Source organism: Scardinius erythrophthalmus (assembly GCF_964197995.2).
Source record: "Scardinius erythrophthalmus genome assembly, chromosome: 1".
Taxonomy (NCBI): Eukaryota; Metazoa; Chordata; class Actinopteri; order Cypriniformes; family Leuciscidae; genus Scardinius; species Scardinius erythrophthalmus.
In genome coordinates, this window is record NC_138221.1 from 10,047,951 (window position 1) to 10,074,344 (window position 26,394).

Below are 26,394 nucleotides of genomic sequence, written 5' to 3' on the forward strand. Positions count from 1 at the left end.
CCGTCGCTAGCTTAATGAATATTAATGAGAAAAGGTGACGTATATCGTGCGGTACGCTATAGAGAGCCTAAGTCCCGCCCCTCCGCTTCCGGCTCATGGGACCTTACTTCGGAAAAAATATGTATGGAAGTCAATGGCGAGAGATAACTTATCTTTTTATTCCGTCTGAACTGTGCCCTGAACTACACATATGATGTTTGTCAATTTAAAAGGTAATTATGAAAGTCAAGAAAGTCGCAGTTTGTCATAAGACAGAAGAGTAACGTTTAGTTTTATGTGAAAATCGCTCAATGAACTACATCTCTCGTCTCGCACTATGTACGTCACAAGATCCGTTGCTCGTATGTGTGTATTCTGGCTCAAAACACTCAGGCATGACGGCGTAACGTTACGATTATAATGTAAGACTATAGAATAAAATGACAGACGTTAGCTTCAGTAAAGTTAGCTTCATTCATTGAGAGAAAAGGTATGACGTCGCATGTGCGCCTTCTGGGTTTGTAGTCTTTGTAATTACGTATTTTCACAGTCTTATACCTCAGCAGTTTTACATCAAGCTGCGACTTTCTTGACTTTAAAATGTATCTTTTAAATTGACAAACATCATATGTGTAAATCAGGGCACAATTCAAACGAGATCAAAATATTTGTTGTCTCTCGCCATTGACTACCATACAATATTTTTCCGAAATAAGGTCCCATGGTGGTCGACCGGAAGGGGAGGGACTTAGGCTCTCTATTGCGTGCTCTCCCTTTCCTTCCCCGTAGACTACAATACCCGTCAAAATAAAAGTCCCTCCTTAGTAAGACAGATAATGCATTTCTTAAACCCATTTAAACTCACAGAAATATAAAAATTGTGTTCAAAAACTAATTAGAATATTTATCAAAGCAAAGTCTGTTACATCTTGCGTCATCAGAACAGTGTATTCAACGTATCACCGTTTCTGTTTAAAAAACGTTGTGCAGCGTTTTGTCGGGGCTGAACGCAGCCCATGTAGTCTCTAGACACTTCCTCAATGTGGAATTGACTCTCTTTTGCAGCCTGTCTCTAGTGGCCAGTCGATGAACTGCAGTTTAAGTTACTTCTGTATCGGCTTCACAAGAGAGACCGGAAGGTTGCCGCCTTAAAGGTAGCCTACATATCTTTTTGTCGGAGAGTGATTTCTATCAGGATGACTCTGAACCAGACAATGTGGAAACAGACGATTCAGAACAGGACTATGTCTTGGTCAATATTACAGAAAACAGGAATATGTTTGGCAGTAACTGCTATTTTAAGGAAACAAAATATATTACTTGTCAGAAGTTATAGCCTATAGTTTTCACTATCTGAAATCTCAGCTTAGTCCATAGAAAGCTCATGTATGCATAGATTCCTTTGTATGTATGTAATGCACATCTGTTATCCATTAATGTGGACTCCAGTGTTCGGCTGGTGAAATCCCTCTATTGTATGCATTATAGCCTTACTGGACCCCTATAGGCTTAGAGGGACATTTAGCCGGATAATGACCATTTATAGATTTGTCATACAGTACATGATGTCATGTATGGTTTTATTGGTTGAGGTGGAGAAACTCCCTTTATAGTTTCACTATATAGCGATCAGGGGTGTTCACTGGTATGCTCACACAAAAATCGCTGCAAAAGATGCTTTCCAACAGGTTTTATCGTAGTTTTTGTCAAACACACACACACACACACACACACACACACACACACACACAAACTTGGACAAAAACTACGATAAAACCTGTTGGAAAGCATCTTTTGCAGCAATTTTAGTGTGAGCATATCAGTGGACACCCCTGACCACTCGGTGAGTTTCACCTCTTTGTAAACGAAAGTTTAATGCGTTTTAGGAAGGATTGTTCCAGTGCCCATAGGCAGCCATTCTGTAGGTGGGGGGGAGAAGCGAAAGAAACCTAAAATTCTCGGGACAGCAGCATGTGTCCAAATTTTAATCTTAACCGTTCTATTTCATCAGAAACGATCTGTAAACAGGGCTTTAAGTGTAAAATACCGAACTTGTCCTTTAATCATCTGTAATGATCACTTGTGGGAAGTATAGCATTAACTCCACCCTCTTACTACAGTAACCAGGAAAACACTCGTTATTCCTCTTTTCTGTCAATCTGACTCTTTGTGTCCAAACAAAAGAAATAAAGAATCAGCGATCAGTGGAGAATGAAGAAACAAGCTTTCAAGAAGGATTTATGATAGGCTACGTTTGTTTCTGAACAGAGCAGACCTTAGAACGTAATGAGCAATCCAGACATTATGCAGATGAGCGAGAGAGACTCTACTGTCCGCAGAATCAGAACCCAGCAGAACCAGAACCAGACCCAGGAGAGCCAGGAGCCGGACGGTGGCGATGAGTCGGCCGCGCTGAACGGCCCCCGGAGCCGCGAACACAAGCCGGCAGTGAAGAGAGAGTTTCTGCGCGAGAGTTGCGCTGTGGTTCTGCTGCTCGGGTTCCTGAGTCTGATGTGGGTTCTGGTTCTGATCTCAGTCCAGCAGCTCATCATCAGCAGCAGAAGTCCAGGACACTTCAACGCCACCCGGGCCAGGTACACTTTACCATAGTAGCTAGGCTACATCCAGGCTACCAGGTGCCTTACTATAGTATTGCATGATTACCATATTCATACTTTCTTTTTTGTTTTAAGCATGACTTTTATAAAATATAGGCTATATATATATATATATATATATATATATATATATATATATATATATATATATATATATATATATATATATATATATATATAGTATCTAATTCAATGCCTTGTATAAGGAAAAAAATATATCTTCCAAGCATTGGTAAAATAATATAAGTGATTATTACATTGTAACTTAATAACATGAGGTTTAAAACATCGGTAGGCCTGGGGATGCACCGAATCCAGGATTCGGATTCGGCCGAATATTGGGCTTTTTTGACGGGGTTCGGTTTCTATCGAACCTTACAATTTTCTTTCCACCGAACCGAAACCTAGGCTTCACTACGCGCGCTACGCTGGTCGACGTCACGCTGCCGTTGATTACGTATGTGGACCGTTCAAATGCAGTGAAAGTGAAAGTGAAAGTGGAACTCGATCGTGAGTAGAAAAAAGTGTTGTTTTGGCAGTGCTTTCAGTCAAAAGAAGGTGATTCAAGTCGAGCTACATGTTCAATTTGCAATGCCGATTTGTCTCGTGGTGGCAAGGAATGACCCTAAACAATACACAACATCGCCACTGTTAAAACATTTGCGTATGAAACCGAGATAAGAGTTGTGCATGAAGGAATCCACAGACAAAGGAGGGTTCACAGCTAAAAACCTGTGTTAACCAGACGACCATTATGTTTTTTTTTTTTTCACAGTTAAAATTAAATAAAATAAAAAATAGGCTACACTGCTGTGGACGTTGTTTACTTCATTAATGTGTTCGTATTAATGGACTGAGGATGTAGGATTCGGTATTCGGAATCTTAACCGGTGGATTCGGTATTCGGCCGAACCCCAACAAATCTGGATTCAATGCATCCCTAGATTAGACAGGGGGAGATATTAACACATGCTGTAATGTTAAACTATTAACAGTTTATGAACATTAAAATAAGAGGACATTTGCAGTATTTGTTGTATCGTAGATTCCAAGGGAAAACTCATAAACAACGGGAACATCAGAATGGTCTCCCTTTATTAGGACTCATCTCTGTAGCCAGCAATACACACAAGCACACCCCACATGGCATGTTCTTCTCTGCTTTTAACAGTGCTACAGCCCACAAACACGGTGCGTCACCGCCCCCTATTGGACAATCCAAAACCACCCTCAACATACAGTATTATCTGTATCATACTGCAGATATCTCTAATGATGCTTAAAGTTGGCATTAATTGAAAATTCATGTTTCTAAATGAATGTTTTTCATCTTATTGTAAATGTTTCATACATCCATACATAATAGAATAGAATAGAATAGAATAGAGTAGGATAGAACAGACTAGAATACAATTGAGCAGAATACAGTATGATATGATAGAGTAGGCTAGAGTAGAAAAACGAATAGTCTTTATTGTCATTATACACAGGTGCAATAAAACTTGGCTTCACTGCAATAACTCGATAGGAACAAAACTATAATAATAACAGTAAAATAAAAAGAGAGCAGCAGAGTTGTGCTCACGTGTGTAAAGTTATGTGTTATGATGTGCATCAGGATGCATTTGGATCGGATCACCAGCGTCGGGCCGCGGACTATGGGAAGCCCAGAGATCGAGATCACGGTGAACTACCTTCAGGATCAGATCGAGCAGATCCGGTCTGAGAGTGAAGCTGGCTCTCACTCCATCACAGTGGACGTCCAGCGGCCCAGCGGCTCCATCGAATACTACAGCTCCATCAGCCGCTACGACCGCCTGACCAACATCGCCGTCAAGCTCGAGCCCAAGAGCGGCGCACAGCACTTCATGCTCGCTAACTGCCACTTCGACACGGTGGCCGACAGCCCGGGTGTGTTTCTACAACGCTTCACACATCAACGCACATCTTTGAGTTTATGTGCTTTAATTAAGTTATGCTTCTTCCTTAATTCCTCCTTTAGGGTTTGTGAGAATTAATGGAGATCTCAATTACGTCTCATTTAAGTTTCAACTTTGATAGAATATCTACTTTTTAAGTATCAATATGTTGCTACTAGTTTCTTGCAGTGAGTATTATGAAGCTTCATTTGGTGAAAGAGTTAATAAAAGTTATTGCTCAGAAGTTGCTCACTTGAGACTTGAAATGAAACATAATTGTGAGTCACATTAAGTATTTATATTTGTTTCTCCTTAAGTGGGAGAAAAATGTCTCAAATGAGTCTCTCGTCATGATCCGGTGAAAGTCTGGAGCTGTAAAATTAATTTGGAGATTGGAAATGATTTTATATTGAGATCTCTAACTTTTTATTGCAAATCTGAGCAGTTTAAGACACTGACAAAATTTCTTTGTCTTTTTCTCAGAAGCTTGAGGAGAAACATGAGACTTCAGTTTAATCTCATCGCTGCATGGGAGAAATAACTGAGATGTTAAAGATCTCATTTGTGATTGGGAATCTAAAGGACAGGCTGTTGTTTGACTCATGAGAAATTATGTATGAATTGTGACATGATTTCATGAACAGATAATGCTCTGTATTTATTAATCTTGCATGACCTTTATCTCAGTTTAGATTGTTTAGTTTGCAGTGACAGTGATCAGATCGAGCAGTTTAAGGTTTCATTGTGCTTGGAGTCAGTGATCTTTGAGTCCGATCTCATGACTTTCTTATTTTTCACTGTGTTTTGTGTCTGATGTTGGGTGTATATGGACAGGCATGTTACATTGTGTGCATTATTTATGCATATGTAACACGTCAGGTCCTACTCCCCCTGCTCTGTGTGTGAATCAAACTCGGGTCTCCGGCGTGGGAGGCTGAAGACCGCAGTCACTCGAGCCCCTCTCTTGAGATCAGGGGAGTGAGGTTTACACGCACTAGCTGGCCTCTGTTACACATACAGTGTGTTATTTCCTATCACACTCTGACATGATCATCTGTGTTGTGAAATTCTGATCCTTAGAAAACCAGGAAGTGAAAGTGAAAAGCAGGAACATCAAGTGTGTGTGTGAGTCTCAGTGATCAGATTTGCTGATGTCTGCATGCAAAAGATGCATATGCATGAGTGCTTAATAGAGGTTATGCACTGACGTCACTTTCCCGCCGGATCACTCCCCCTTCAGCCGGACTGAGTGGCAGAAGAGCTGCTGCCTGACTGGATTTAATAGGGGAAACTGCGAAAACGCAAGTAAACCGAACGATTATCAGTTTAAACTGAAGTTTTGATTGAACTTTCTAAAATATTGACATGCAGCAGGAATCGTGTTTCCTGACATTTATATGTGCCTGATTTCGATGCCGGAGAAGCAAATCTGCCTGTGAACGCTTTATATACATACAGTATAATATTGGTAGGTCTAAATCCAGGTGATCACTTATATCAATGTTATATATATTGTTACGCCCTGTCTTCCACAGGTACGACCTCAGAATGTGATTGGCTGTAGACATCACTGTTAGTTGATTAATTTATGGGTGGAGAGTAGGGCATTGGTACTTCTGGTGGAACGTAGTTCTCTGCAGAAGTTGTTTGCTCTAATTTGTTCTCTTTTAGTTTGTTTTATTATTTATCAACATCTATCCGAATTATTATATTCTCTTTATACAGTCAATCGCAAAGCTCTTTCCCATTTTAGATGTGTTTTTCGCGGCATTCACGCTGAAAACAAATGTTGTTCAGTCTTTCTGCCACTCAGTCTTTCTGCCACTCAGTCTTCCTGCCACTCAGTGTTTCTGCCACTCAGTGGGCGTGACTGCAGTGACTCCGGCCAATGGTGACGTCACACGCATAACCTTTATAGGTGTTGTGGTTTTAGTCAGAATGTGATTTTGTTTGAGTTTCACAACAGTGTTGTTGTTCTTTCATATTTGGATTTATGTTAAATCCCAGTCAGTTATGATTTGAATGCATTTGATTGACAGGATTAAATTGTATTTTTGTAACTGCATTATCAGCATCTTGCTTATAATTAACGGTTTTATGCATTTGTATCCATAGCATGTTTTATTTGTTTCTTTGAATCATGTTTCTAGATTTGTTTGCATGCTTTACTCTAGTGTATCAGTAATAATTGCAGGTACTGTTTGATCAATAACAAAAATGTGTGTGTGTGTGTGTGTGTGTGTGTGTGTGTGTGTGTGTTTCAGGAGCCAGTGATGACGCCGTAAGCTGTTCAGTGATGTTGGAGGTTTTACGTTCACTAGCTAATCTCTCCACACCACTCAAGCACGGCGTCATCTTCCTGTTCAACGGGGCAGAGGAGAGCGGGCTGCTGGTGAGAGGTCACGGCACGACTGACCTTTGACATTTACATTTAATTATTTAGCAGACGCTTTTATCCAAAGTGACTTGACAAAGCGACAAATGAGGAGAGCAATAGAAGCAGTTAAACTAACAATAGGACAACAATATGTAAGTGCTCTGAATCTTCTCAGTTTACTCTGATGCAGTTGAAGTTTATTTTTTAATTTTTTATAGATATAAAGTAGAAGAGAAGAGAAAAGAAAGTGTTAGTATTAATGGATCAAGTTGCAGAACACAAGTTTCTGGATGGCACGTAAGTCTAGAGTAATGAGTTTAGAAATTCTAGAATTCTAGAAATGTGTCTGTGAAGTTCAGTTGATCATCAATTACAACTCCAAAGTTCCTGGCTGACCTTGAGTTATAGATGACGAGTCTGGCTGAATGGAGAAGTAGTGATGAAGTGTTGGGTTGGACGGGACCACAAGTAGCTCTGTCTTCGCAAGGTTTAGTTGAAGGTGGTGGTCCTTCATCCAGCCAGAAATGTCTGTCAGGCAGGCTGAGATACGAGAATCTCCCGTCGGATCGTCGGTAGAGTTGTGTGTTGTCAGCATAGCAGTGATAAACCATGTTTCTGAATGACAGATCCTCATCATGTGATGTCATGTATATAGAGAAGAGAAGTGGTCCAAGCACTGAGCCCTGAGGCACTCCAGTAGCTAGATGTTGGGTCTTCCTCTACTCTACTCCACTACTCTACTCCCTCCACGGCACCCTAAAGGACCTACCTGAGAGGTAAGACTTGAACCATTGGAGTGCGGTTCCCGAGATGCCCTTCATCTCTAGGATTGACAGGAGGATCTGGTGGTTAACGGTGTCAAAGGCAGCAGACAGATCCAGCAGGATGAGAACTGAGGATCTGGAAGCTGCTCTTGCCAGTCTAAGAGCTTCAATAACTGAGAGCAGGGCCGTCTCAGTAGAGTGTCGCTTTTGAAACCAGATTGATTGTTGTTCAGGCGGTTGTTCTTATTTAGAGTGGGTTTCTTAAGCAGTTGGGTTACCCGAGCCTGTTTAAAAGCTGTGGGAAAGATACCAGTGTAAAGAGAAGTGTTGATGATATGATATGAGTGAGTGAGTACAGGTACAACTGAGGAAGAAATGGCTTGAAGTAGAAGAGTGGGAATAGGATCAAGCGGACAGTTAGTATAGTGTGATTGGAGATGATGAGTTTGGAGACTTCTGCCTCTGAGAGCAGAGAGAAAGAGGGGAGAATTGTGTGTGTTAGCTGTTAAGATGTGTGTGTCAGTTTGTGGTGTGACAAATTGGCCGCTGATGGTGGTTGTTTTATTTATGAAGAATGTGTCAAAATCGTCAGCTGTTATAGCGTGATGACTCCGACCTCCAACCAGATGGAAATGGATAAATACTCTGAATGTTCTGATCCAATCTGACTTCTGACCTGTAATGCTGCCTGAATCATAATCATACACTGTCCGCTCGTTGGCCAGAGGAGAACTGGCCCCCAACTGAGCCTGGGTTCTCCCAAGGTTTATTTCTCCATTCTGTCACTGATGGAGTTTTAGTTCCTTGCCGGTGTTGCTTTGGCTTGCTTAGTTGGAGACATTTAATATTCAACAATATTATTGATCTGCCTTACTTAAGGTGGACGATGATGCAATTTTCTTCTAGAAACAAACTTTGTTGTATTATTTTCATGTTATCACTGTGAAGCTGCTTTGATACAATCTGTATTGTAAAAAGCACTATATAAATAAAGGTGACTTGACTTGATGGAGGAGGAGGAGGGTTGAGAAGAGAGGAGAATGTTTTGTGAGAGTCAGAAGAATTGTTAATTTTGTTGTGATAGTAAGTCATTTTAGCAGTAGAGACATTAGCAGAGAAGGAAGAGAGGAGGGATTGATAAATACCAAGGTTAGTAGAATCTTTTGATTTGCACCACTTCCTCTCTGCGGTCCTGAGTTTAGAGTGAAGTTGGCGGAGAACATCAGATAGCCAGCAGACAGAGGGGGTGACGCGGGCTGGCCTGGATGACAGGGGGCAGAAGTTGTCCAAGCACGATGACCTCAGCGAGCATGTGATTATCTTAGTGAAATGTGTTCAGGCGGTTTGACGTGAATCGCTCACATCACTTTCATCATTCATGGTCTCACTGTGTGTTTGCCACACACACACACACACACACTCATCCATGTTAAGGTGTAGTTTTATCTCTGTTAACATCTGTCTCTCTCTCAGGGGAGTCACGGCTTCATTACCAAGCATCCCTGGGCTCAGCAGGTGCGAGCGTTTGTGAACCTGGAGGCAGCAGGAGTGGGAGGGAAAGAGTTGGTGTTTCAGACAGGTAAACACTCCACACACACACCTGTGTGTATCAGAGCTGAACGCCTGCAGCAGGAGAATCTGCACTGTGGAACAAGTGCCAGTGTTAAAGAGATTCACCTCATCTTCTGTCATTATGTACTCACACTCGTGCCGTGCTAAACCAGCGGTTCTCGGCCTCGAGAACACAGGGCAAGCATGACAATCAGCTAAAAATCAAGATGTTTCTTGTTTTAATTCACCCCAGGATTCACATGGTCTTGAAAAACCATGACCTAATCTATGCAGCCTAAATTTTATTCTAGAAGTCTATAATGTGTTATATGTATGCTAGGCCAAAGAGATGTGTTTTTAGTCTAGATTTGAATAAGGCGTTAGTCTAGAGGGAATAAGGCGTGCAACATTAAAATATTGAACGTACTGGAAAACATCTCACACACAAACCAATCTAGTGTAAGACAAGTGATAATTTATTACAATGAGAATCAATATGACAAGGACACTTTAAAGTAATTGATTATATAAACAATTTATACAAACCAAAGAAAAGGTTCACAAAAAGGAAAAAGGTAAAGAGAAAAGAACTAGACCGTGCCAAATCAAAGAAATAAGTAAAACCAAAACCAATCCTAAAACAAAACAATATATAATCTGACTAAATTAACATTCAGCAAGGACAAAAACAAAAGATCTTCAGCGTCAAAGACGCCCTAAATAAACTACCCTCACTAACAAAACGAAAAATACAAAGAATGGCACAGGTCGCTAAACTAGTGTTCTAGACACGATTGATAACTCAGTGTAGCACATGTTTATCACGTGATATCTCAGCTGTTCTTTTCTCTTCCCCGTTTAATAACAGATCAAACCGCCAGAACAAAATAAACGGCGAAATACTCACAGAGAAAAGACAACCCAAATGAGCCTCAGGTACCAAGTTCTCAAAGAACACATTTCTCAAAACACTAGAACAGTACAGGTCAGGCAAACATGCATCACAAAAGGATCAAATGCTCTAGCGTGCAAATCATCTCCTCTTCCCACGCAGGCGCGCTCTTTATAGGCACATGACGCGCCCTCATTGGAGAAGCCGCGTTGTATCGTCACCCGCATTTTGACGATTGACAGATGGATCAACCAATCAGATAGCCGCTTCGTCCTGCTAAAAGTGAAAGTACAGAGAGAAAAGGGAGGGGGGAAAAACAACTCCAAACAAATAACAACATAGGACGTAACAAGCGTGCAGGGCAACCACCCAGTAGAGCGTTACAATAATCTAGCATTGATGTCATGAATGCATGAACTAATTGTTCTGCATTTTTCATTGAGAGCATATGACATAATTTAGATATATTTTTAAGATGAAAAATGCGGTTTTACAGATACTAGATCGATAATACATCTCTTAATTTACTGCTACAAACTAATATTGGTCAGATAAGTATGATATAGCTATTTAAACCATGCTAGTGCAATTCCACTAATGCCAACATCATTTTCGAGTCTATTTAAAAGAACGTTGTGGTCAATGGTGTCAAATGCAGCACTAAGATCGAGTAACACTAATAGAGAGATACAACCACGATTGGATGATAAGAGCAAATCATCGAGCTCAATCAGATCGATTAAGGTGTTTACATGAAGGTTTTTTAGTCCGATTGAGCCGTCAATCTGATTAAGTGCCCATGTAAACGCAGCTGTTTTTCTCTGTGCAACACAAATGTTCTGTTCACATTCACTTCTATGATATGGAAAAAAGCAGCGTGATCATTCTGTCAAACATCTGAACATGAGTGTGACTAAATGGTGAAGAATGAGCCTGTGTGTGTGCGTGTGCGTGTGTGTGTGTGTGTGTGTGTGTGTGTGTGTGTGTGTGTGTGTGTGTGTGTGTGTGTGTGTGTGTGTGTGTGTGTGTGTGTGTGTGTGTGTGTGTGTGTGTGTGTGTGTGTGTGTGTGTGTGTGTGTGTGTGTGTGTGTGTGTGTCAGGTCCACAGAACCCGTGGCTGGTCCAGGCGTATGTGCAAGCCGCTGTTCACCCGTTCGCCTCAGTCATCGGTCAGGAGCTTTTCCAGAGCGGATTAATTCCCTCAGACACAGACTTCCGCATCTTCAGGATCTTCGGGAATATTCCTGGTATGGAATGCACACTGTAAAACATCTGTGGAAGTTATGGTAAAAAACAAAACAAAATAAAAAACAGCAGCTCTGATTGGCAGAACTTTGACATACAACAATACACTATTAACAAGTTAGAGATTAAACTAAAATTTACAGTATTTAGAGTTTTTATCGAGACTGTGAGATTCCCATCATGTTAAAGACTTCTTCTTCCTCTTCTTCTTCTTCTTCATCTCCTTCTACAGGGATTGATCTTGCGTTCATAGAGAACGGTTACCTCTATCACACTAAATATGACACTCCGGAGCGAATCCACATCGACTCCATCCGGAGAGCAGGTGAGACTCATGATTCCTGATCCACAGGCTCATATGAGGACCTGAGGAATAAAACATTCTGCTCAAGACACTCCAGATGCTGAGGGAGAGAAGATCACACACACACACACACACACACACACACACACACACACACACACACGTTTTTTTTTTTTACCAATACAAATAAGTGCAATATATATATACACATATACATTTAATTATTTCATAATTTTAGAAAGAATTTGATATTTATTTTTTGCAAATTTGTCATAAAATAAATTCGAGAAGAAATGCCTTAAAACAACAGTTGATATTTGGGTAGAATTCCAACAAACTGTCTTAGAAAAAGCATTAGCACTCATGTTTCTTCAGTTAATCTGTGTCTGATGTTAATGAATACATTTACATTTTGCATTACACATTCAATTTAGATATTAAAGTCATACATTTCACAATGTCAGAGTGCCGATTTGACAGGCTTGATTTCCCATATGACCCGGGTCTCTAATATTAAACTAGCCATTGATTGATCAGGGCTGAGGGTAGTGGTGTGGAAGAAAGCATCAACGCTGCAGGACAGAGACAGATGAGTTATCCATATCCTCAGAGTCGTAATGAAGAAGAACAGTCAGGAAGCAACTGATGAAAACCATCATGTCCTAAAACAATTTGTTGCACCAAATGCAGGGTCTCTTGATAATAATGATAGGAGATCTGTTTATATGTGGCACTAAACAATATTAACAGATATCAGATATACTGTATATATATATATATATTATTCTACAAGTATCTGTATCTTATATCTGGGTTTGGATCCGGATCTGGTTTCCCTCACAATCCATAAAGATGAGTGAATTGTAGACACTAAATTATGTTTTATTAATAAAGTTTGGGAGGAGCACGTTCAGATAATAAATTTCCCTTTCAGACAACACGTCAAATACACATAACCTTCACTCTATTTAATGATATGATAGTTTGAACTGGTGTGAATGTGTGTTTTGCTGCCTATGGATGCCTTGCTTTACCTGTCAGTTGTTTTGAGAATGATGGACTTCCTGTTTCTCTCTGTCACTAGGCGACAACATCCTGTCTGTGCTCAAGCACCTGGTGATGTCGGATGAGCTGGCGGATTCCTCTGAGCATCGCCATGGTAACATGGTGTTCTTCGACCTGCTGGGATTGACGATGGTGGCGTATTCCGCTCGCGCCGGCACCATCATCAACTGCGTGTTTGCCGTCGCCACGGTGATCTACCTGGGCTGGAAGTGCATGTTGAGCAGCGCTGTGGGTACGTGATGGTCACATGACCAGACACCAGTTGTGTTTATTTTATGATATCGCTGAATGGTTTTATTCAGAAATGACATTAATGGGCATTTTTTAAAAGAAGAACTACCTGTATTTTTTATCGAACATCAGAAGGCTTATATAATTGCTATATTTCTAAAATGCTGATAATATGCATTATACTTAAATATTATAGAATATTTTATTGTATATATTATATTTTGGAAAATATTGTTGTCTATATTTATTGAAGTTTCTGTGTTTTTATGAGTATTTTAATTTCTGCTATGAGTTTTTTTATTTTTTAATAAATGATGTTATTGCTGATAACTGATAAGCTGTGTGATATCATGAATCTGTTCAGTTGTGTGTCGAGCATCATCTAAAGGGGAGTATAAGACATGAATGAGTGAAGCTTCATACTGATGTATTGGATGTTAGCCTCTATAAAGCACTGATGTAACGTGTGTGTGTGTTTTGCTGCAGGCTTTCGGTGCACGCGTGATCTGGCGCGTGTGTGTATTGCTGCAGGCTGTCGGTACACCCGTGATCTGGTGTGTGCGGTGTGTGTGGTGCTCCTGAGCTGGGTCATGGCTCTGCTGACGGTTCTGCTCGTGGCTCTGCTCGTCACACTCATGGGTCGCTCCATGTTCTGGTACACACACTTCTACGCTGCCGTCTCTCTGTACGGATCCGCCGCCGCCGGCATGATCCTGCTGATACACACGCTGGCCAAGAGCCTGTACTACAGGGTGAGTGAGGGGACAAAACATATACCAATACAGTTCAAATCCCCAATGTGTTCTTGAACAGCCAGGTATCCCAGAATGCATCTCCCGTGTCATTTAAAAATACGGTCCCACTTTATATTAAGTGGCTTTAAGTACTATGTAATTACATCAAAAAATAAGTACAATGTACTTATTGTGTTAATGTTGTATTGTAAAACACTTTTGCTGCTATTGAGGTGTGATACGGGTAAGGTTAGGGACAGGTGTGGTTTAAGGGTAAGGGAAGGGTCAACTGTGTAATTACAAATGTAATTACATAAATGAATTACAGCTGTAATTACATGCAGGATTTTTTAAAATGTAAGTACAATGTAAAAGCATGTAGTTACACAATGAGTACATTTTATCAAATTATTCATTTCAATGTAAGTACATAGTACTTAAAGCCACTTAATATAAAATGGGACCAAAAATACGACTGTATTCATTGTATTGTATTCACGAAATGTAGTTTTCGGGCGAGAATGTAGTTGTTTAAAGCTCAGATGTTTTGGAGTACATTGAAAAGTGTGAAAACTTCCTGTTGCTCAGACCACTCATGGATGTGGAGCCGCTAGCCACAATCAATGCAGTGCTAAAAGGTCCAGGAGAAAAACTCCTGGAAAGTTAAAGATAAGCAACTGGGATGAGTTCAAACACGCCTTCATGTCTGTCTTCCTTTCTACTTATTACCTGACTGAGTTAGAAGAACTTTTTTAATTGCTATCTGATGTCACAGTATGTTTAGTAATACAAGCAAATCAGCTGATCTCTCTCTCTCTCTCTCTCTCTCTCTCTCTCTCTCTCTCTCTCTCTCTCTCTCTCTCTCTCTCTCTCTCTCTCTCTCTCTCTCTCTCTCTCTCTCTCTCTCTCTCTCTCTCTCTCTCTCTCTCTCTCTCTCTCTCTCTCTCTCTCTCTCTCTCTCTCTCTCTCTCTGTTAGTGTGTTCGGAGCGTGAGTCGCGTGGATCTGGCCGAGCTCTTCTTCGACGTCAGTCTGCTGTTGTGGTGTTGTTTGCTGCTCTTCCTCACTGTGCATGGCTTGTGTTCGGCATACGTGCCTATGATGATGGTGGTGTTTCCGCTCGTCAGTAAAGTGCTTCTCAGAATGCTCATCAGAACCAAAGGTCAGAGGTCACGCCACACACACACCTGATTCACATTCACTCGCCCCGTCTCCACTAGTGGACTGTTATCAGTACAGTAAAACATTGTGTGTCTACATTATTCCTCTGAGATTTAGCTTATTTTGGTGTATTTGAAGCATATTTCTTTTTACAGCTGTCGTGGTTGTTTAAGATATTATGATTTTTTTGTTGTTGCTTTTTTAAGTGCTATAAAAATATATTTTTAAATAAGTGAAAATGTGTTTGTTCGGTATACAGATTAATACTAATATGCTCTCACTGTAACAATGCTGACATGGAAGCAGATGAAAATCATGATGCACAGGACCCAAATACGGTTTATTATAATGGTGATTATCCAACAAATGTGAAACATAAACCATGAGTTAAGCATGAAACACAAAATAAACATGACCTAGATACTTGATTAGAAACCATAACCCTGGACCAGCACTCAAACTTCAATACACAACAAAGTAGGCTTGTTCGACTTGTTCTTGTTGTCATTAGTCTTTGTGTATTCAAGCCCTCATATTTGCCATGTTACTAGGCTTGTTTGACTTGAACCGCATATTTGATCTCGCATATTTCTTGAATGACAACAAAAAACACCTGTGAACAATCAAACAATGAACCAATCAGAAAGTGACACATAAACATGGGAAACATGATAAGGAACCAGGAAACATGACTCTGAGAATAACAAAATAAAATACATGAAACTGAAAGTGACAATCACCATGATACAAAGTTAAATTCCAGTCATTTGCTTTGGCTTCAGTACAATGTCAACACAAAAGGCAATTACTTGATTCTGGATTGTTTTTTGTGTAATATATAATGGTGTATGCAAATATAAAACAGACTTAAAATAATTTTAGCAATTTTTTTTTTAATATTTGTATTAAAAATGCACAAAATTAGTTTTTAAATTGTTTAGTAGAACTGGTCAAAATTACTTTAGAATATGTGTTTTAAAACTGGACTTTTATTCTGCCTTCCTTTTATGGTGTTTCAGGTCTGCAGTAGTTTAGCTCAGAATGGGGTCAAAGGGCAGAAATCAGGGCTCTGATGTTTAAATGAGGTCATTCATGATCTAGTAACGTGTGTGTGTGTGTGTGTGTGTGTGTGTGTGTGTGTGTGTGTGTGCAGGAGCATCTCTGTTGTACACCGTCCTGTACCTGGTGGGTCTTGCCTTACCGTACGTGCACATCATGTTCATCATCTGGGCGGTTTGCGAGATGTTTACACCCATCCAGGGCCGCAATGGAACCAGGGGAATCCGACCCGACTTCTTCATGGGGTCAATTGTTACCCTGGCAACCGTGATTCTGTCTTCCTATTTTGTGAGTCATACAGACTAACTGTAACACAGTAAATGTAAACATTCAAAATTCAAACCTTTAAATTCAAACCTTTAAATTCAAACCTTTAAATTCAAACATTCAAAGTATGACAACCAGAGATTAAATCATCTTAGGTTTCATGTACTTTTGCGTCCATTCTTTTTTCCTTTTTTAAACCAGAAATGAAATATGGAAGATGCAGTTTCTTGTTTTTTTATTTTATTTTAACACTGATTAATAGAATCAGCAGATACAAGCGTATTTTCCTTATACGAGATTATTTTTTATGAAAAATAATATAAATGATATACATCTTGTTTTTTAATATGCTTCCTGTTTAGCCCTCCATGTTATTGAGCTTGTGGTCTCGATCAAATCCCTTTGCTTTTCACTCTGTTTTATATAGATAGATAGATAGATAGATAGATAGATAGATAGATAGATAGATAGATAGATAGATAGATAGGTAGATAGGTAGATAGATAGATAGATAGATAGATAGATAGATAGATAGATAGATAGATAGATAGATAGATAGATAGATAGATAGAGGCCAAAACGACTTAAATTACTGTGACTCTTTTGTCTGGCTGTTAGATGTTTTATATTGTTTTTTTGTAGAGAAATTGTAAAGGTTGATTATAGGCTACGCTAGATGTAGCCAAGTGTTCAAATTGCAAATAGATGACAAAATTATATCCCAATATATTATTGTAATGAAAATTCCCATGCGCTTTGCCTCAGTGGAGGTTTGACATGAAATGTCTCTCAGTTCTCACTGAAAGCAATATGTTACGGACGCATTACTAAATTCTAAAGCGCTTTACGTGTGTTAATGTACTAAAACAACAACTGGGGGAAACTATTTTCTCGCACATGTTCTTGTCATCAACAGCATCTACAGTAAGATAACAGCACTGTAAACAAAGTGGAAAGACATAGTTTTCTCCCTATGGAAAGCCGTTATAAAGAAAATGCTTAACGTAGGATAATTGATTGCATTCATATTATGGGCTCGTTTGCTTAAGAAGCTACATATGCTTTATTACGGTAATAAGGTGAATACTGAATTTGGTCCTCCAATATCACTGTCTTAGAACATTAAGCCACATTAAGTGTTTTTGAATGTCCCGCGTTCTTGTCGTCAGTATAGGAACATCATTTCTCTCGGACAAGTATCGGAGAATGGGTTGACTTTTAACGGGAACAAGAGGGGAGCAATCTCGCCTGTCATCATGTTGGGACTGGAATTTACTAAAGAATTTACAGAAGAAAAATTGCAAATTGATATTTTTTCAACATTAATTAATTTTTAATATTGGTTTATAAAGATGTGCAACCATGGTAACTGTCCCTTCGAGCAAGGGTGATCAAAAAACAAAAGAAATGAACTCACATCTCACCAAAAAAAAAAAAAAAAAACTATTTATTTACACAAATAAATCAATATTACAAAATAAATGTAATTAAATCTCTCTCTCTCTCTCTCTCTCTCTCTCTCTTTCTCTTTCTCTTTCTCTTTCTCTCTCTCTCTCTCTCTCTCTCTCTCTCTCTCTCTCTCTCTCTCTCTCTCTCTCTCTCTCTCTCTCTCTCTCTCTCTCTCTCTCTCTCCAGATGCATTTCATCTATCTGTGGCGCAGCACGAAGTGTGTGTTGGCTGTTCTGGGGTCAGTGTTCACGCTGATGTTTGTTCTGGTCTGCTCTGGTCTGTTCTTCCCGTATTCTGGTGACCCGTCCAGCCCGCGACCCAAACGAGTCTTTGTTCAGGTACCATTATTAGAGTTCACTCAAACTCAAACCACTACATACTGTCCTGTCGGGAAATAAAATCAGCATTAGCTGGAAGTAAGTTTGTTTTTATATATATTTTAATTTAATTTAGTTTAAAACATTTATAAAAATGGTATTGCTTTACAATAAGGTATTAGCTAATATTAGTTATACATTAACTAACATGAACTAACAATGAGCAATGTAATTTTACAGCATTTATTAATCTTTTTCAATGTTAATAAAAATGTTCATGTTAATTTACAATGCATTAATGTTAAGAGATGCCACTTTTGATCTTAATTATGTATTAGTAAATGTTGAGGTTATGGTTAAGATTAAAAAATGTTGTAGAAGTATTTATCATTGTTAGTTCATGTTAACTACCATAAAAAGACCGGCCCACTTTTTCCATGGTGGAATTCCAAATTAGCACTTTTTCCAAATTGGATAAATGAAGCAACAGTTCAGCTCTTACTATTGTGTAGTTTGTGTTAATACCATGGATTAACAAATAATGGAAAGGTTAAATAATAATTCACTTAGACTTTAGAAGCAATTGCAACTTTATTTCACACAATCCTGACTTTATATCTTGCAGTTCTTACTTTATATCTTGTAATTCTGACTTTATTTCACGCAATTGTGACTTTATTTCACGCAATTCTGACTTTATATCTCACAATTCTGAGAAATAAAGTCAGAATTGCGAGATGTAAACTCGCAAAATAAAAAGTCGCAATTATCTTTTAAAATGTTTTATTCTGTGGCGGAAACAAAGCTTCCATACCTCCTGGCCTCTTCCTCCCATCCATCCTCCATGACGCGTACCGTTACGGTAGGGCCGACTCAGCTATCGGTAGGTGCCGGCGGTGCCGCGGTAGCCTCCCTGAGAAAACGTTTTGGAAAAGACGGGCTATGGACCCAACCAACTCTATAGGAGGGGAGGGCAGAACTAGGGCTTTCAAACGATTAATCACGATTAATCGCATCCAAAATAAAAGTTTGTTTTTACATAATACATGTGTGTGTACGGTGTGTAATTATTTTCTATATATAAATACACACACATGCATGTATATATTTAAGAAATATTTGCATGTATATACTGTGTATATATATTTATATTATATATAATTTATATTATATATAAATATTTTATATATAAATAACACATTTTCTTAAATATAGATATGCATGTGTGTGTATTTATATATAGAAAATAATTATACTCCGTACACTGACATAAATGATGTAAACACAAACTTTTATTTTGGATGCGATTAATCGCGATTAATCGTTTGACAGCCCTAGGCAGAACTCCCTCACATGGTACAACCCATTCAGAGGCTGCGCGCTGCGGTGTCAGAATGCGGAACGTGTGAAAAAAAAAAAAAAAAACAATCCTCGACCCAAAAAGGAAACGGCCCACCGGGAATTCTCCCGATTACCCACCCCGGGCCTGTGTAATAGTGTCTCAATCATAAAAAAACACATCACTGGTTCAGAGGAATAATCCAGGATAAATCCCTGTTTAAATAGTGTTTGCAGTAATGAACTGAGTCAAGCAAGAGTCAAGAACTACACAGCAAAACCTGTGAGACCACATTTAAGAGTGTTAAAGTGTTCAAATAAACAGTAGCTGTTTCTCATGTGGACGTCTGTAATAATACATCTGCATGGCACCTCAGTGATAAAACTCATGCATTCGGATGGTGATTTATTGCGAGTTTTGTGATCATATGAACCTGCGGACGTGGATCATGTGGTCATTCGCATGATTGCTGTAAATAAAATGTCATATACATGCAATAATAATTGATTTAATAGGAAAATAATGTTCTATTTATTATTTAATTCTCTTTTTTTATCTGAAAAGGATGTAATTTTAAAAATATGGAAATTAGTGGAAACAAGATAATGCAGCGTCTTATTTACATGAGGTAACATAAAGCTGCTTGGTTGTATTTTTAATGTTGTAAATAGCCTACATATTTTAAAATTGTATCATATTGTTGTCACAATAACGGCCCATTTCAAATGTTTATGTGCTTTCTTCTTTTTCTCAATCACACACTGATCATCATAATGGTGACTTACAGTTTGTGATTTTCTCCTTCAGTGATTCTGCTTGTTAACAGCAGGTGTTCATCAATAATGGTCAACCGTCACTCAATTATCTCATTAACTTAAACACAGCTTCCATGTTCATTTAACACTCATGTTTTAACTTTAACACTTTTGAGTGTGGTATATAAACATATAATCCTGGAAGAGTAAATTTTACACTGGAGTTTTTGCTGTGTACAGATATTAATCTTTAAAATTAAAAGATTAATTCTTCAGTAAAATGTGTCTAAGTTCAATGATGTGTGTGTGTGTGTGTGTGTGTGTGTGTGTGTGTGTGTGTGTGTGTGTGTGTGTGTGTGTGTGTGTGTGTGTGTGTGTGTGTGTGTGTGTGTGTGTGTGTGTGTGTGTGTGTGTGTGTGTGTGTGTGTGTGTGTGTGTGTGTGTGTGTGTGTGTGTGTGTGTGTGTGTGCAGCACATTACACGCAGTTTCCACGCGCTGGACGGATCTCTGCAGAACTCAGACTCGGGATTCTGGATCAACAGTCTGGATTACACCGGCATGCAGCACATCACTCCTCATATCCCGGAGATCAACGACAGCGTCCACACACACTGTCAGGATCACTACTGCCCCTTCCCATGGTTCTCCATCACGTGAGTGTGTGGTGTCGGAGGATTGGGGGATGTAGTTCATGAACCTCGTGACGTCTTTCTCTCATTGCTTCAGGGAGAACTGGTATCTTCCAGCTCCTGAAGTCTCTCCTGACGCTCCGCTGGACTTCCAGCTCGTATCCAGACAGGACACTAAATGGGGAACCGTTAAAATGACCTTTGAAGTCAAAGGTGAGACTTCAGCCTCATTTCATCAGGAACCAAATGGGAGTGATGTCTGCCAGATTTATAATGTACATAAGTACATTTTTTTTCTGTGTGTGTTACATTATCTATTTTTAAAGAGATATTATTACTTGCTTTTGATACTTTATTTAAACCAATTAGTATTTCCTTGTTATTGTAATTATGTATTTTAAGTAATGTAAAAGGCTATTGTTTGCATAGGTCCATTTTTCTAACCACCCATAAAAATGAATTACCGATTAGTCGTTGAAATAATTGTCCGATTACTCGATTACCAAAATCATCGTTAGTTACAGATGACTGTTTTTCAAAAGCAGTTTTTTAATTATTAAATCTGCTTTTAGTTTAAATTAATATATTACAAATTTTCCCATTTGTTATCTAGTACAACAAATACAAATTACTAATATTTAGATTTATTACTAGTTGCAATTTTATGTTGATAAAGTATTAACATTTTAACAAGTTGTATAATTATATGCAAATAATAAATTTAAGAACTATATTAAAAATAATAAATAATCACAAGATAATATATAAAAAAACACATGTATAAATAAATATCAAAAAGAATAATGACTGTTGATGACTATTCTTCAAAAACTGTTTTTTAATCATTTAAGCTGCTGTCTAAAATATATAATGCATGTCTGTATATATAGCATATTTCTTTAATTTGTTGCATTTCTTTAATTTAAAAAAAAATCCTTATTTTATAAAATACATGCATATATACATTTGTATTAGCTATTTATTAAACTTTTTATCCATCCATCCATACAAATATTTGCCTTGATTTTTAGAGAATACAATGAAATAATCAGCAGCGTTCAATAATCCAGTGAGTGTGTTTGACTGGTTTAGTTCACTCTCTGAGTTTATTAATGATGAATAATCTATGTGTTTATTAATGATGAAGAATGTCCACATGTTCAGCGTCTCCTGTTGTTCTCGCTCAGGTCCGAGTCACATGTCTCTGCGCATAGAGCCCAGCGCCGGCGCGTCTCTGATGTCCTGGGAATTGGGCGACGGGACGCGTCTCTACAACCCCAGAGGAGTAGACTTCATCGAGTACTCTCACGGCCTCGACGCTCCTGTCTGGAACCTCTGGTTTGAGATTGAGGTGGACTTGAGCTAAAGAACCACAGATTTAACATGAGGAGCGTGGAGGTGTTTATTGTGTGTGTTGATGTGTGTTTCTCGTCTTCAGCCGCCCGAGTCCTCAGACGGGTCTCCTGACGAGGGCTTGATCTCTCTGGCCATCTCAGCTCATTACTTCTCCGGTTCAGACCAGCGCTCCGAGCAGCTGGACTCGTTCCTGAAGAGATTCCCAGCCTGGGTGTTCACGTCCTCATGGATCAGCACATACCACGTGTACAGATACTGAGGGCCACACACACACACACACACACACCACTCACTGCGAACACATGAATGACGAGCGCCTAGAATGACTTAGATTTCCACACACCTGCAGACTCTCTGCCTCAGGGAAAAGTGCATACGTCTGATTGAACCCTGACGTGAAGCTGAGAACTTTTCCATGTCAAAGACATCCATTTTTTTTATAAATATGATCGTTGGCGCGGATTTTAGCGTACGCTCACCTTAAGGTCAAATCTGTGCACAAACGTCTTATAAAAGAGGCTCTTGGTGTTTTATATGCAACTTTATATTCAGATTTAGTTCTGATCATTCTGGTAAATGCACATTCTGCTGGATCCAAACCTTGAAACCCAAGGGTTTCTTTATTTATTCGTTTTAAGTGTTGGAGGATTGCTCATGTTTGCATGTTTTTTTTTTATTTGTATTATTTTCACAGAAGTAAAAACTGTTCAAACTGGATTTGTACCTGACCTGTATCAGAGGCGGCGTCAGACGATTTTCCCGGGGCTTCAGCCCCGAATGTATTTTGAAAAGTTGACTGACAAATATGAAACTGGACAATAGCCTATGTAAACCCCCGAAATCATAAGTTGCCTAATTTCATTGTGCTATAGCTTTGCTGCTGTCTCTGACTGGTGATTGTTGAAATCTGTCTCTCTCACAGAGACGCACCACGTGAGTGATTTAAGCCTATCCAAGTTCATCTCCAGGATTTGTGCGCAACAGCAAACATTCTTACAGCAATTAAAAAAATAAATAACGCAATCAGCACCGCCGCACAGTCTTCTGTCGAAAAACTAACTTCCTGTCGTGTCTGCCGTTTGCTCGCGGCGCACACTCTTCAATCACGTGCAAATGTGGCGAAGCTGCGTCAAAACTCTATGTCGGGGCTTTTGTATTCCTTTGTAGGCTACATAAATGTTACGCATTTTGGCGTAGCCCTACTCATTTTTCATTATTAATATTGCAAAGTCATCAAAACTGACTCGTGTCATAAAAAAATATATATATATTTTGTGACCAAAATGTGAAAAATTGGCCTACATCTAGCCTAAATAATCGTTCATGACATTCTTTTAACTATAAGCAACTCAATTTGTCTAGATCTGTAATATTATTTCCTTTGTATAATGAGCTTAAATATTGCTGGACAGTCGTGTGATTTAGTCTGCTTAATTAACATTATTACAATGTATTCCTATTTAACTCTGATATGTAGCCTATATAAGGTCCTCGAATGTGTTGGAATATTTCACCAGCATCAGCCTTTTCACCATTTGTATCACTCCGCTTGTCTGTGTTTGCGCAACTTGCATCATTAAGCCAGTAGGTGGCGACAAGTGACTGTCTTTATGAGTGAACAATTGAAATTTAATTGAACTGATTTAATAGTGCCAAAAACATTGATTAACTCAAGAAAGAAACAAGTTGCTGAAACCAATCTTTAATGCTAATATAAATTGCTAATTTGCCTCTGGACACACAAAGTTTACATCTATGCAAAATAGCCCTTGAAAGATTTCCCATTTAAGGCCATTCCTGTTTGGAATATGTTAATACTGCCCACTGACATGCTTTTAAAGCTATTGTTATCAAAAAATGTTGGCCTTCAAACACCTTAAAATGCACATATGGAGGTCCGAGAAATCCAAATTTTCTTGGGGGTGCATGCCCCCGAACCCCCCTAACTACCTCACATTTGAATGCGTTTGTCTTTGTGGTAATATGGGCTGGTGTGGCTACATTGCCAGGGCTGATTTTTTAAAATCTTATTACCCACCCCAGTCCCTGATGTTTCGGGCTCAGCCCCTGATGTTTTTAAAACCGAGAAACGCCCCTGACCTGTATTAACCTTCATAACTCTTTTGTTATTATTATTATTTGTTTTACTACATTAAATCCAAACTTCAGAATCTTTGTCTTTTCATTATTTAATGTTGGATGATGCTGGATGCAGTTTTACTTGAGTATCAGTAACTGTACTATGGTGTTTGAATGGTTATCATGGTAAAGATTCAGTGCAACAGGATTGAACTGGATTTGTAGGTTTGAGATCCGTTTTACAGATTATTGTGGATCTGGTTCTGATGAGGAACATTTTAATGATTTTAGTGCTTTATGAATCATTAAATTGACAGTGAATCATTACATTTTCACTCACACTTTGCAATAGCGCCTCATCTGTTAGTTAATGCATTAGTTGGTATGAACACAGTACTTGCATATTGTTGCCTTATTGTTGGTTTGATTAATTTGATTGCTCTGCTCAGTTGTAAGTTGCTTCGCATCAAAAGTTCCTGCTAAATGATTAAATGTAAATGAGTAATTGAATCATTCATTTAAGTTTGTTCAAAAGGAGACACAAAACAGTTCTGCTGTGGCTTTGTTTAGAATTATTCTGTCAACAAAATACAGAAAACTGCCAATATTAAACTGTTGTATGTCTAACGCCTCGGTGGTTTCACAGGTGAAAGGGCAAATGGCCCACTTATTCAGTTCAGTTTGTTTTTATTTGATAGGGACAAAGCATGTTAATGAACATTTGCACAAAATACACAATGTAAACAAGCCGAATTATAGCAACATTGCTAATTACGTCCGCAGTGAAATTTTCAAAACTCAATTATGTTTTTATTTTTATTTTACAGTGATGAAATGAGAGGGGGTTTTTATCCAACACTTTTATCGCCTTCTCATACAGTGTTTCTATAAACTTTAGAGTTGTGTCACCTGTGAAGGACCAACTATTGAAACAATACTGGATATGTGGAGAAAAATCATTGAATATAAATACAACCTTGCAGCACCAACTGTCAAGAATGGCCGAATGTACTTCAAATTCTTCACAATTAAATTTTACAATATTAGACAACTTTTTTACATGGCTTTTAAAAGTAAGAGTAATCCAAGGTAACCCGAAGATACGTAAACTCTTTAACAACTTCAAGCTCCTCCCCTCTCAGAAATACATTTGAATCTGTCATCTCTACTAACTGTTTTGAAAACATCATACACAGTTTTATTTGTGTTCAGTACTAGACCTGTCCTGGTAAGCCAATCCTGTATATTGGTCATAGCAGAAGTCAAAGTAATCGAGGCTTTTTCAAGATTCTTAGCATGGGTAAAAATGACTACATCATCTGCATACATCTGAACATTTACATCTTTACATACTCCAGGTAAATCACTGATATAAAGTGAAAATAGAATTGGTCCTAAAGTAGAACCTTGTGGAACCCCCTTGGGGCAAGCAATATAAGAAGATTTTATACCATCAATACATACACATTGTTTCCTATTTAAAAGATAAGATTTTATCCAAAGTATTGCTTCCTCTGAAAAATGTAAATTTGTTAGTTTATATGAAAGCACCTGATGGTCAACAGTGGCAAATGCATTCTTTAGATCTAAAAAGACAGCACCAACACACACATTCTTATCTAATAAGCATTTCACTTTCTCAGTAAACAAAACTGTTTGTTTGCTGAGAAAGTGAAATGCTTATTAGATACAAACAAACAGTTTGCTGAATCTGTTGAATAATTACTGTGAAAACCAAATTACATTGGATATAAAGAAGTAAAACCCTTGTTTAGATGATTAGTCAAAAGATTAGCTACCCATTTTTCTGGTACCTTAGATATAATCGGAAGGATACTAATTGGCCTATAATTTTTCAAATTTGATTTATCTCCAGATTTGTAAACTGTAGCCACCTGAAGTTTACCATGTGTGTTATTGGGCATACTAAAGAATCTTTATTTGATTTTAAAAATGTTGGATCAAGGCCATAGGCGTCTTTTTAAAGCATCAATAATATGTGCTACTTCTAACTCAGTTATTTCATCTATTCAAAAAGTTGGTTGATCAAATTGAATAGGTCTATAAGTAACGTCTTTTTATGGTACAAAGCTGGGTTAATACATCAACTGAACTCATAAAATGTGCATTAAAATTAGTGGCTATACTTAAAGAATCATTTACTAAAATGTTGTTAATTTTAAGTTAGTTCAAAACTTTTATCAATGTTCTTTTGGTTTCCTGCTAATTTATTAATGGTTTGCCAGATTTTTTTTTCCATCCCCTTTTGACCCCTCAATAATGTTCATAAAAAAACTGGCTTT

The 26,394-nt window shown here is 38.5% G+C and overlaps 1 protein-coding gene across 1 annotated transcript; it reads left to right on the forward strand.

Annotated features, from left to right (window-relative positions):
- Nucleotides 1-2,092: 2,092 nt before the first annotated feature.
- On the forward strand, nt 2,093-24,184 carry LOC308700664 (endoplasmic reticulum metallopeptidase 1-like). Its single transcript, XM_081382391.1, has 15 exons — nt 2,093-2,573; nt 4,216-4,508; nt 6,781-6,908; nt 9,131-9,236; nt 11,201-11,347; nt 11,578-11,670; nt 12,734-12,946; nt 13,432-13,697; nt 14,657-14,840; nt 15,993-16,186; nt 17,801-17,953; nt 20,499-20,680; nt 20,754-20,869; nt 21,844-22,007; nt 22,095-24,184. Exons 1-15 carry the CDS (start codon nt 2,266-2,268, stop codon nt 22,269-22,271), a joined length of 2,724 nt encoding a protein of 907 aa, XP_081238517.1. The 5' UTR covers nt 2,093-2,265; the 3' UTR covers nt 22,272-24,184.
- Nucleotides 24,185-26,394: the final 2,210 nt, after the last annotated feature.